The sequence below is a fragment of the Hyperolius riggenbachi genome, chromosome 2 (genome assembly GCF_040937935.1).
Source record: "Hyperolius riggenbachi isolate aHypRig1 chromosome 2, aHypRig1.pri, whole genome shotgun sequence".
NCBI classification, from domain to species: domain Eukaryota; kingdom Metazoa; phylum Chordata; class Amphibia; order Anura; family Hyperoliidae; genus Hyperolius; species Hyperolius riggenbachi.
Window position 1 is genome coordinate 267,597,595 of NC_090647.1, and position 13,088 is coordinate 267,610,682.

The 13,088-nt window shown below is 45.3% G+C and overlaps 1 protein-coding gene across 9 annotated transcripts in view; it reads right to left on the reverse strand.

Moving 5' to 3' along the window:
* The window catches only part of TEX14 (testis expressed 14, intercellular bridge forming factor), a 477,154-nt gene that overhangs the window by 36,548 nt on the left and 427,518 nt on the right, over positions 1-13,088 (reverse strand). For all 9 annotated transcript variants that reach the window (XM_068268626.1, XM_068268628.1, XM_068268627.1 and 6 more), the window contains 3 exons: positions 9,952-10,019; positions 9,056-9,142; positions 5,360-5,453 (listed from right to left, as the gene is read on the reverse strand). In XM_068268626.1, the coding sequence (XP_068124727.1) occupies positions 5,360-5,453; positions 9,056-9,142; positions 9,952-10,019 (249 nt within the window). The remainder of the gene's footprint in view (positions 1-5,359; positions 5,454-9,055; positions 9,143-9,951; positions 10,020-13,088) is intronic.

Consider the following 13,088-nt stretch of genomic DNA (forward strand, 5'->3'; position numbering starts at 1 on the left):
TCCAACCCTGTCATGTTTTTGTCTACAGATGCTGAGAAGGCTTTTGACAGGATGGAGTGGGCCTTCATCGAAGGGGTGTTAAAATACATAGTCATAAAGTAGAATATGGGAAAAAAGATCATGGCATTATACTCAGAACCAAATGTGAGGGCAAATGGGATTTTATCTTATACGTTCTGTATAAAGAGGGTTGCCCCATGTCCCCAATGATTTTTGCACTGTCACTCGAACCCTTCTTGTGTAGGGTAAGGCGGGACTCCAACATACGGGGCATTGAAGTAAGGGGGAAAATGCATAAAGTGGCGGCATACGCCGACGATATGTTGTTTTATCTCATGGAGCCACATATATCTCTCCCAAACTTGATGCGGAAATTCCATAGCTTTAGCTCGGTATCAAACTTAAAAATCAATTTCGATAAAAGCGAGGCAATAGCTTGGGGATTGGATAATGGTCAGAAGCACCTGCTGAAGGAAAATGTCTCATTTAAATGGCCAGATAAGGCGCTGAAGTACCTGGGGGTAAGGTTGTTCAGTATAAATGAAATGGTATTATATAATTATTATCCGATGTTGGAACAGGTAAAAAAGGACCTAGAGTTCTGGGATCAACCAAAATTCTCGTGGTTCGGTAGAATCGCCATAATTCTTCCTCGACTACTGTATTTGTTACAGGCCCTACCCATACCGGTACCATCTTTCTTTTTTTAAAAAAAAAAACTGGCAAGTTGTATTAATAGGTTTATAAGTAGGGGCTAAAAGACGAGAATAAACTATGGATTGCAATCGGCGGAAAGGGAGAGGGGAGGTTTGGCGGTACCAAATTTCAAGTATTATTATGAAGCTGTGATACGGATTAAAGTAGTAGATTGGCACAGGCATGCAGAAGAAAAGAGATGGGTATCCTTAGAGGAAGATATGGTGGGGTGCCCCTTGACAAAATTGTTATGGTCCTTGGAAAAAAATAAAAAGAATGTACAAGGTAAAGGGGTAGAAATTATAAAATATACGGTAGGGACCTTTGAAAAATGTAGGGTAAAGGAGCAGATATGTCCCTGGCCAACCCCCCTCATGCCAATATTGGGAAATAGAAATTTCCTTCTGGGGATACATCCACTTAGTTATCCTAACTGGAGGGGAGAGAGGGAATTAACAGCCCAAGATTTGGTGGTAGATGTAGAATGGGTTCCCTTGCAGGAGTTGGAAGGAAAAGGTGAGAGAGGAACATTAGATAAATGGAGTCACATTCAATTTAAATCCTTCTTAAAAAGATGAGACACTAAAGAGGCCCTAAGTAGAAAAAATACCCCATTTGAAGAGATGTGTATGGGTAAGGGCCAACGGAGAGGGACCCTCTCAAAGATATATGCTTTACTGAATGAGACAGAAGACCCTGCTGCCTCAGTTCGGGCCGGTTGGGAAAAGGACCTGGGAAGAGCATTTACAGTGGCACAGTGGAAGAAAATAACTAAGTTGGCAAGTAAGTCATCTATATCCACAAGGGGGCAGGAAGCAGGATATAAGATATTTGCTAGGTGGTACTTTACACCTGAGAGGCTGAGTAGGATGTACCCAGGTATTTCAGCGTTGTGCTGGAGGTGTGGAGAGGGAAAGGGAGATATACTGCATATTTTTTGGGGGTGTAAAGAAATACGGGTGTTTTGGGAGGCTGTTAAAAACTATATTTTTCAAATAACAGGGAAGGAACCCCCGGAGGACCCTGCTTTTTTTTCTACTGCATTGTAATGAGTGGCCATTGAAGAAATATGAGAGGTCTCTGAAGAGCTTGCTGGTTAATGCAGCTAGGGCCCTCATAGCAAGGCACAGGAAATCGACTCAGAGCCCAATGTTGTGGGAATGGTTTGTGGAAATAGAGGGGGTCTGGAAGATGGAGGAACTAACTAGTTTTGTACACGGAGATATAGAGGGACATGAAGAGAGATGGAAGCAATGGCACAAATTTAAAACCTCAGACGAATATGGGAAAGTGAGGAGGAAGTCAGAATAGAGGGTAGCCATCTGAAGCGGCAAGTGACAGGAGATACATGGTAAAGGAGAGTAAAAACAAAGATGCAATGGGCTGACCCACGGGGGGAGGGGAGGGGAATGAATGGAAGTTGGATGAAGGGAATTGAGAGGTGTGTGTAGGCGGTGTATGAAAATCTTGGATGCGGGAAAGGTCACGAAAAACACATAATGGGTAGGGCTGCTCAAATCCGGAACCGGGAGATACCCGAATAGTTGCTATCCGGATATCTCCCAGTAAACGTGTGCGGGGTGGGCAATCTTACCTGTCTGACGTCTTCTTCATCCGTCCCTTGGTGCCTCCCACGATGCGCCCCACGCACGTCACGTGATTACAAACACTTCCCCCTTCAGCCCGGAAGGAGGAAGTGTTTGTAATCACGTGGCCACCGCTTGGACCTCATCGTTGGAGGCGCCGAGGGACGGACCGAAGACGACGTCAGACAGGTAAGATTGACCCTCTCGCCCACCCCGCACAGGTTACTGGGAGATATCTGGATAGAACTATCCGGATGTCTCCCGGATCCGGATTTGAGCAGCCCTGATAATGGGATAAGCGATTACACGTGTTATAAGGTGTAATAGTAAAGAACAGTAATATAGGGAGTGGAGGGGGTATTTATAGTGTGTAATATAGATGTACCACTGTGTATAGTAAAAAGTTGGTGGTTCTTTTTCTTATATTGTATATTGAATTTTTATGATGTTTGTATATTGGAAAAAAATGTAAAATAAAGATAATAATAATAAAAGAAAAATGTATTGCATATAATGTTTTAATGAAAAAAATCTAGACAGTAAGGACCTGTGCACACTGCTGCACTTGCGCTGTGTTTTTAAAATCGCATGTGATTTTTAAATTGCAAAGTCTTCATGAAAATAGAAAAAACGCATCGCACCAGTGTGTACAGGTCTTCACGATTTTCAAGACCTTGCGATTAAAAAACACATGCGATTTTAAATGTGCAGCGCAAGCGCAGCAGTGTGTACTGGCCCTAATAGTACTTTGGCAAAGTACTTCATATAATTAAAGAGAACCTGCAGTAATGAGTTTTAAAGGGACCCTGAGCAATAAAAAAAAATGAAACTGGTACTTATCTGGGGCTTCCTCCAGCCCACCGTAGGCCACGAGGCTCCCGGCGTCCTCCTGGCTCCTCTCCCAGTCTCGCTGGCGGCTCCATTACCGGCAACTTTCAGGGCTGAAGGTTGGACAGTTCTTCCTGAATGGGGATGCTCCACGTCATGCGCGGTTCAGTGCAAAGTGCAAATGTGAATGATAAGCGTGCAAGCTTGCCTAAACACAGTATCTCTCTTCCGTATCATTTCCACAGCAGAGACTGTAACACCTCATATATATTGAGTCACAGGAATGCAGGGATACTGCTTTCAAAGTTGCCGAACAAAAAACCCTTCTAGCCTACCAGCCTTATAGAGTTACAGATTATTTTAAAGGGTACCTGAAAAAAATAATAAGTAAACTTGGACTGGACATAGTGACAGGACCAATTCTAGCTCAATGGCACCAAATAACATGAGGTCTCCCGATGCCTTTCCCCTCACTCTGTGAGCCTCCAAGTTCCTCCTGACGGTGTGCCTCTGCTCTGTGACCTGATGGCATGGTGGGTCACAGAGCAGAAGCACACCTCGAGGATGAAGATGGAGGCTCACAGAGTAAAGAAGCTCCAGCCGGAGAGGTGAGTACATTCCGCTGCGCATACTTTGCAAGGGCCCGGGCGACCTCTACTCACTGGGCGTGGCAGCCATCTCTGGGGCCTTCAGCAATTGCCCAGTTTGCCCCTGTGGAAGCCTCAGTCCTGTATAGTGAATTCAGCAGCAGCATTTGTAAAAAGGCCTATGAAACTTGTGGGTTCATGGTCAATAAACTGTGATGTGAGTTATTGCCTTTTGGTTTTGCGGGAGTTGTTCTTTTAAATAAGCTTAAGGCTCCCTGCACACTGCAAATCCGTTTTCCGATTCCATTTCCGATTTGCAATTCTAAATTTCCCTGAATGAAATCAACAGAAAAACAGAGAAAAAAATGCAGCATACAATAATGATTACAAATCGGAATCGGATGTAAAAAACGATTAAATATCGGAATCGGATGCTGTGTGCAGGGAGCCTAAAACTGAACCACAGTTCTGATACAGTTCTGTATAATGCCTGAAGAAGAAACTTAACGTTTCAAAAGCTTGCAATAAACCGTGTACAGTTAGTCATTAAAGGTATCACCAGAATCAATGTTTGTTGGTTTGATGTCTGCATTTCTGCCCCTCGACTAACATCGTACCATAGTTCACTTGCGACCCGGATACTCGGCATCACGGGGCTCAGTGCAGAGTGGTGAAAAGGCTCCGTCTGCAAGATGGTCGCAGGAACGAGGCAAGGTGAGACAGGCTGCTTGCAGCTGTTTTTTTTTTAGTGATCTGCCTGGGTAGGGGGGCACATCTGGCTATCCATACTGGGGGTGCGAGGACCCCTGTTGGGGGTTGGTGAAATGTGCAAATAGGGAGGAAAAAGCAATTGGACCACATCTGGTCATTTTGAGGGGGGAACTTTGTACTGGGGGCAAATCTGGCAATAATGGGGAGGGGGGTCACTAATCTTTGGGGTATGCGCTTATCCTGGGGGCAAATCTGGCTATAATGGGGGAACACATACCTGGGGAAATATTTGGCTATAACGAGGGGCACTGATCCTGGTGGCGCATCTGTCTGTCTATACTGGGGGGGGGGGGGTAGCAAATACAGGGGACACATCCGTCTATACTGGGGGGGACTAATATTGGGGACACATCTGGCTATGCTGGAGGGCTGATACTGGGGATACACCTGGCAATGTATACTAGGGGACATAATACTGGAGGCATGTTTTTTATCTACTGTAGCACTTTGTATCTTTAAACTGGTAAAAACTGAGAAATAATGCATTTTTCTCCGTTTTCTCCCATTAAAATGCATATTAAACAAATTTCTTCTTGGGACAAAATACCCCCCAATGAAAGGCTTGTTTGTCTTGAGAAAAAAATGATATATGTATCATTTAGGTGTCGTGGATAGGGATAAAGTTATTGCTGATTAAATAGGGACACAGCTAAAACATCAAAACTGCTCTGGTCCATTAGGGGATAACAAGGTCTGGATGCGAAGTGGTTAAGATATCACAGTATCACATCATTTCTGAAAAAACTGTTGTACTGTATAATGGACTTGTTTAAATATATTTGTCACAATTGGCGATGTTAGTTTATACTCAATATTTCCACCACATGTGTCATGCAGGTGTGTCACTATATGTACATATCTATGGGATCCTATACAGTATAGGAAAGCTACCTCGTCTACAATTTTGACATCTTCCGTCTATCAAACAAAGGCTGCAATCGTCCTTGTATTCTCCACTAATTTTGCTTGATTCATCACTCAAAGTCTACAAATATGCAAAAAACAAACATACAGTTTACGAAATTATGCATTCAGTAATTTTTTGTAACATGAATTACTTTAAAAACTTGCTGTAGTGACACAAAGTGCATTCATTTTCAGCCTGGAAACACTACTGTGTTCTGCATGAAAGGAACTGTCTCAGTCTTTGAATTAGGTCAATGTTGCCACACATTGGCATTCTGCAAATTGTATTTATGGTTCAAGCATCTTATTGTATTTATCTTATTTTATTATTTAGGTACATGCATGTTTTACATATACATGCTTAAATATTGTTGGCTAAGGTCTCTGTTTTAAATGGGCAGAGGATAAACTGCATTACCTGGGAGGCATTAACGGAGCCTGCACCGCTTAGGTACTATTAAATTACGCTGCTCTACAAGCTCTGTAGCCACAATGAGTTGCCTAGCAATGAAAAGCCACATGCAGCATACCCATATGAGGTGATTGCTCATGAGTATTTTTGCTGTTTTTATGCAGTGCGTCCTTAAAGGGATCACACACTATTTGACTCATGCTTGTTTTATAATGCTGAACATTTAATAATAAACAGTTTAATCATTTTCATGCAATTAAAGTATTTTTTTATTTGAAGGCTTGAAAATTGTGATGTCACCAGGACACAGAGCCGTGCTGTATTGCCAGAGAGTCTGTGGGGTGGCCAATACCCCGGTGGTACATACATTTTTTAAACAACTATTGTAGTAGAAATAAAAATGGAATTTGCAATCAGGAAAATGGAATCTGTCATATTGTGCTATTTCATCTTCACAAAGATAAACGTGTAAAATGAGAACCTATCTACCACAATACCATGACTTAAACCCGTACACATACCAGATAGAACTTCACCAAGGTAGCCTCACCTGGGAAGCTAGCATGAGTACAGGTTAGGGCCGGTTTCCACTACACGCAGTGCAATGTGGCTACATAGCCGCACTGCACAGCGGCCGAACTGAAACCAATTCACATCAATGGAACAGTTTCCATTGCGTGCTGGTTATCTGGAGCGGTATGGAGCGATCAGAGAATCTGCAGCATGCGCCCCCAGTCCACATCCGCCCCCGTATTGGTAAATAATTGGCCAATCATAATTGAAAATATATACCAGGATATGACTCATGGGTAGTTCAGGAGTATGGTTAGCGTTAAGCATTTTTAAGCCGGGTACAGACTTTAAGTTACGATTGTTCACTAACTGACCAATTTTACCACCTTCATGTGGTATAATGTCTTCAGATATTGAATGCTATGAGCAGATTGTGTATGTAAACCTTCATTCTACATGGAGGTGGTAAAATTGGTAATGAATCGGTCAATAATAATTGAAAGTGAGTACCAAGCGTAAGGGGGGCATAGCTAGCATACATGCAATTTTGAATGGCCAATAACTGACCAAGTTTACCACTTCTATTTAGTATGAGGGCCACAAAGGATCAGCACCACACAAAGTGGTATTAACCACCCTAGCGTTCTATTTGGTGCGGCCATGGGTGGCTTTTTTTTTTTTTAAAAGGCTATTTTTTAGTGTAGCTAGCACTAGGCTAGCTATACTCTCCCCCCAAGTCCCCCCCTCCGCTCGCCGTCGGCGATATTTACCTGGCCGAAATCCCACGATGGCCGAGACTTCCGCCATAGCTTCAGGCATTGCTATGGCAACGATCGGACAAGACGTCTGACGTCATCGACGTCATGCACAGTTCCGATCACCGCCATAGTGACCCCTGGAGGCTATGGAGAGGCTGCGCCGGCTCAGGCTCCCGGGGGGGGGGGGGGGGGGGGGCGCTAAACAAAAAGTGTGGCAATCGGGGGGATCAAAGTGGGCCAGCGGCGATCGGAGGGGTGATGTAGCTAGCCAACTGCTAGCTACACCCCCTCCGAAAATTTGGGCCAGAAAGACCCTCCAGGGGCTGAGCAATACACTGTGGTGGTAATGGACGAGCTGAGCTCGTCATTACCGCCAAGGTGGTTAACCTCCTGGGCGATAATCCCGAGCTGAGTTCAGGGTATGTCGCGCAGGAGGATTTCTCAGGCCCTGGTGGGCCGATTTGCATAATTTTTTTTTGTTACACGCAGCTAGCACTTTGCTAGCTGCGTGTAACTTCCGATCGCCGCCGCTCGCCGCTACCCGCCGTGCCGCGCAGCCCCCCCCCCAGACCTCTTGCGCAGCCTGGCCAATCAGTGCCAGGCAGCGCTGAGGGGTGGATCGGGACTCCCTCTGACGTCACGACGTCGATGACGACGACGGGGGAAGCCAAGCAGGAGATCCCGTTCTGAACGGAATCTCCTGCTTGTGCTGATCGCCGGAGGCGATCGGAGGGGGTGGAGGGATGCCGCTGCACAGCGGCTACCATGTAGCTAGCGCTAGGCTAGCTACATGATTTAAAAAAAAATGTAAAAAAAAGTGCTGCGCCCCCTTCTGGGCGATGTAATTGTATCGCCCAGAGGGTTAATACCTCTGATACTTTATTAGATCATTTTAAAATGACAGCAAAGATAGCCCCCTTTTTTAGCCTGACTGCCCTCTCTCAAGTTGCCAAAAATATTAAATGTCAGTTGGGCCGACACAGCAGGCTGTCGTTGCTGTAATTTTAAAATGATTTAATAAAGCAACAGAGCTATTAATACTTCTTCGTGTGGTGCCGATCCTTTGTGGACTTTGCTGTTTGGGAGCCCTCGGTGTGAGCATGTTGGCACACACTTCACATTGGAGCTTATTGTGGGTGCTCCTGGACTCACTTTTTCATTGTAGTATGAGGGCCTACAGATATTGAATACTATGAACAGATTTTGTAGGCAAGCTCTACTACATAAAAATTGTAAAATTGACCAATAATTGGCCAGTCAAAGTTGGATGCGTGTACCAGGCTTAAGGGTGTATAAACACATGCAATTTGTATTGGACGATACACCAATTATTTATGAGAGCTTAACTACACAATGTATTCAGATTATTTAAAATCTGTTCAACCTCATACTACATGGAGGTGGTAAAATGTGTCAATCTTTGGCCAATAAAAAGTATATGTGTGTTCCCCAGCTAAGAGTGCATACACGCATTCAATTTTGATTGCCAAATCAATGACCAACCCTACCACCTCCGTGTAGTGTGAAGGCCAGCAGATTGTGAACATTATGAACAGATTGTGTAGGCAAGCTTTCATACTGCATGGAAGAAGTAAAATTTGCCAAACATCATCACAAATTGCATGTGTGAATGGACCTTAAAGCCTGGTACACACCTTCAATTATAATTGGCCAATCACTGCCCAATTTAACCACCTTCATGTAGTATGAGAGCTTACCTATACAATCTGTTCATAGTATTCAATAGCTGTTGACCCTTATATTACATGGAGGTGGTAAAATTGGTGATACAAACACAAGGCATTGACTGAAGCACTTGATGACTAAGCACTGTGTGACATGGGTCGCCTCTCTAGAGCTGTCAATTAAAGTGTGATTCCTTCAAGTGATCATGTTGCTAGCAATGAATGGTCCATGTGACATAGACGTAAAGCTGCAAAGCAATGTTGTTGTTTTCTTTCCTACAGCTGTCTTCACGCACATATTTTATGTCATTACCTCCTGCTGTGAGTTCTTCTCAGACAGCTCAGAATCCGCAGTATAAAAGCTAGCCTCAGAGCTGCCGCTTACTTCTTTAAATCTGACCTGTAGGAAAGAAAAATGTTACATGCAGAATCCATGCATCAGTAGCATAGTTGTATAGCAGCTGAAGAGCTCTCATGGTCCTGATATCACACTGTAACATGACAAACTACATAGATTCTCATCACATTTCTGTGACACGAGAACCAGACTTCAATGCAGACATAGCCATTTCTCATGCACATTAATAACTAGAAAAACCTTTAAAAATAATCTTCGCCATCAGTTCATGCTATCAATTTTGTGGCAGTAAAAGCTAACTAATGGCAAATCTTTTTTTTTTTTTTTTCTTTTCAGATTTGTACTTTGAACAAATCTGAGATATTGAACATGAAATAAAGTCACAGTAAAGATACTTTAATTGAAGAAGCAGTATTCTTGCAATAATACCAACATCAGGGTGACTTCCGAATGCTAACAAAGTGCACTAACTAGCAAGGAAAACTGTCAAGAGTAACAGTGAGAAGCCATAGCAATATTCTGTGTGGGCTACAGACCCATGGAAAACATAATAGTTGGTAAACGACTGGCAGACAATGTGCTCTCAGATTTATAAGCGGGCAAAAATGTGTAATAACCAGACATACACATACAGTAACTACAAACAGAACTGCACATAACTAGAAACAGAAACTAGATTATAAGTTCTATCATTTTTCTGTTTCATTGATTAGCGAATGATGCTTCATCAATGTATAATGCAGAAAACAACCATTTCAGACCATGAAAATCGCAAAGAAAAACATTCATACAGTAAATACTGTTCTGCTGTTACTAACATTACAAAAACGTTTTTAAAAGCATAGTCTTACTAAAAGTGGATTCCATCCCATCGAAGTCCCATAAGTATTCTCATCTACTGTAGATGGGCATCTTACACCTGGTGAAAATAAAACGAAGGAAAAAGGCTATGATGTTATCTATTTTGTACAGATTATGCAGATTTGTGACAAGCTATTCACATAAAGTATGGTGTTCCTGTTATCATTAAAGGGACCCCGAGCAGTAACTAAAATCAAAACTTTCACTTACCTGGGGCTTTCTCCAACCCACCGTAGGCTGCAAAGTCCCCCTGCCATCATCCTGACTCTTCTGCAGGTCCCGCTGGTGGATTCGTTGTCGGCGACACCCGGGCCGACACTTCCTAGTTTTGAGAAAGGGAAAGTTTTGATTTTAGTTACTGCTCGGGGTCCCTTTAACCTCCCTGGTGGTAACGCCAACCTAAACTCGGAGTAGGAAAAAAATGCTGCGACGTGTCACCCAGAGCTCAGGTCGGGGTAGCGAAATCAGTGGTTTACCTTGTGTTTTGGAGTCCCGCGCATGATCAGCGCTGCGCACCGGGACTCCAGCCTCTCTCCCCCAGGATCTGCAGTCATTGTCCGGCTGCCAGGATACCCATAGCCCCGCTCTTCTTCCAGGGACCCGGCGGCCAATCAGATGAGTGGAGCTGCGGTGTTGGCAGTGCACGTGACGTCGGGCGTCGTGACGTCATGGGGGAGGTGCGGGAAATTTGAAAATGCAAAGCACTGATTGGCCCTATTCTGCGTGTATTGGATACAAATGTATGAAATACATTTGTATCCAATGCATTGTAGCCATTTGCTTTCCTGCTTGTGAGCTGTGTGCTTTTTGTGATCTGCTGCTTTTGATTGATTACCTGAGTACCGATTTTTGCCTGCATTTTGACTACTCTCTTTGCCTGCTGCCTGTACTGACCTCTGCCTGCTGCTTGTACTGACCTCTTCCTGAATTACGACTACTCTCTTTGTCTGCCGCCTCTGCCTATATTTGATTTCTCACTGCCTGTCACCTGCCCATCACCTGCTATGGCGTCAGCCTCAAGGCGTCTTACCCTGGAAGTGCTGATGGAGTTCGAGGACAGCGATTCTGATTTGCAGTCGCTGGCGGACTCCACCGACAGTGACGCACCTGTTAACCTGTCGTCATCTGATTTGGAAAGCGACAGTGACTCCATCACCACCGACACTGAGGTTAGTGATGCACGGGTGTGGTGCCCAATCGACACTACTTAGGCTCTGCCACCTCCCCCATGTTTTCCTTTTACTGGGGAGCCCAACCTGAAGGTTGAGCGTGATCACAGCCCCCTGGCGTACTTGCAGCTATTTTTCAATTAAGCTGTCATTGAGAAAATTGTGGTGGAGACGAACCGCTATGCCACGCAAGAACTAGCTGCTCCACGAGGGTCCTTTTCAAGGAGCAGGACGTGGGAGCTGGTCACCAAGGAGGACCTGTGGCTGTTCCTTGGACTAATTATTCTGCAGGGGGTGGTGGGGAAGTCCCAGCAGAAGTGGTATTGGTCTACAAACAAGATCATCGCCACCCCCTTCTTTGGCACGGTAATGTCAGAATCCCGTTTTTGACTTATTATGAAGTATTTGCACTTTGCAGACAACACCAACTTCGACAAGTCCACCCACCCTGCCCCAAGCTGAAAAAAATTTGGGAGGTTTACCAGCTGGTGGTGGAAAACTTCAGGAACAGTTATGTACCCGAGAGGGACATAAGTGCCCTTGTAGGCCATCAGGCTTTCATCCACAGACTATCCTGGTTGCAGTATATTGTATCAAAGAGGGCCCGCTTTGGAGTCAAGTCCTATATGCTTTGCAAGGCATCAACGCAATACATTTGGAATAGCGTTATGTAAACCGGAAAAGGGACAAAATTTAACCCTGCTTTCAACATGTCACAATCAGTGTAGCAGAGAGAGGGTCTGATTACCGGTGAACTGCAGTATCACCGAGAATGCAGAATATACCCGATTATCGATGATCTGCAGTATCACCGATAATCCGATATAACGCTAACCTCTGAACACCTGAGTAGTGTAAGTGCTTGGTGCAACAGTAATACCTCGAGGACTAAGCCTCAGAAACAAGTGCCGTACAGAATAAAGTACTGCAGCAATACAGATTCCTTCCTAAGGCCTGGACTCTCCCGGGGGAGGAGTCAGGCGGAGCGTAGGAAGGACAGAACGTGAGTGACACCTAGGAGAGAGTGTCACTAACAGATCTGGGAACTGCCTCTAACAGTAAGGTCAGTTCTCGAAGTCAGGCAAGCGAGGTCGTAACACACGGACAAATACAGTACAGATTCAGAACGCAGAGGCGGAGACTAATAAACAGGCAGGGTTCGGCAACAGGGTATCAGAAATATCGGGGTACAGAATCAGGAGTCAGATGCAGAGTCTAAGAGCGAGCCGAGGTTCGGCAACAGGGTATCAGAATGACAAGGTACAAGATCAGAATACAGAAGAATAGTAACAAGCTTGAGGAACCTGAGGAGCAGGTTCCCAATGAATACAGGATGGACCCTGGGGCAGTAAATACAGAGCTGGCCCTGTGGAGCAGGTGCCCAGCAAATACAGCGCTGGCCCTGGGGAGCAGGTGCCCAGCAAATGCAGAGCTGGCCCTATGGAGCAGGTACCCAGTAAATACAGAGCTGGCCCTGTGGAGCAGGTGCCCAGCACATACAGTGCTGGCCCTGAGGAGCAGGTGCCCAGCAAATACAGCGCTGGCCCTGGGGAGCAGGTGCCCAGCAAATACAGAGCTGGCCCTATGGAGCAGGTACCCAGTAAATACAGAGCTGGCCCTGTGGAGCAGGTGCCCAGCACATACAGTGCTGGCCCTGAGGAGCAGGTGCCCAGCAAATACAGCGCTGGCCCTGAGGAGCAGGTGCCCAGCACATACAGAGCTGGCCCTGTGAAGCAGGTGCCCAGCAGATACAGAGCTGGCCCTATGGAGCAGGTGCCCAGCAAATACAGAGCTAGCCCTGTGAAGCAGGTGCCCAGCACATACAGAGCTGGCCCTATGGAGCAGGTGCCCAGCACATACAGAGCTGGCCCTGTGAAGCAGGTGCCCAGCAGATACAGAGCTGGCCCTATGGAGCAGGTGCCCAGCACATACAGAGCTGGCCCTGTGAAGCAGGTGCC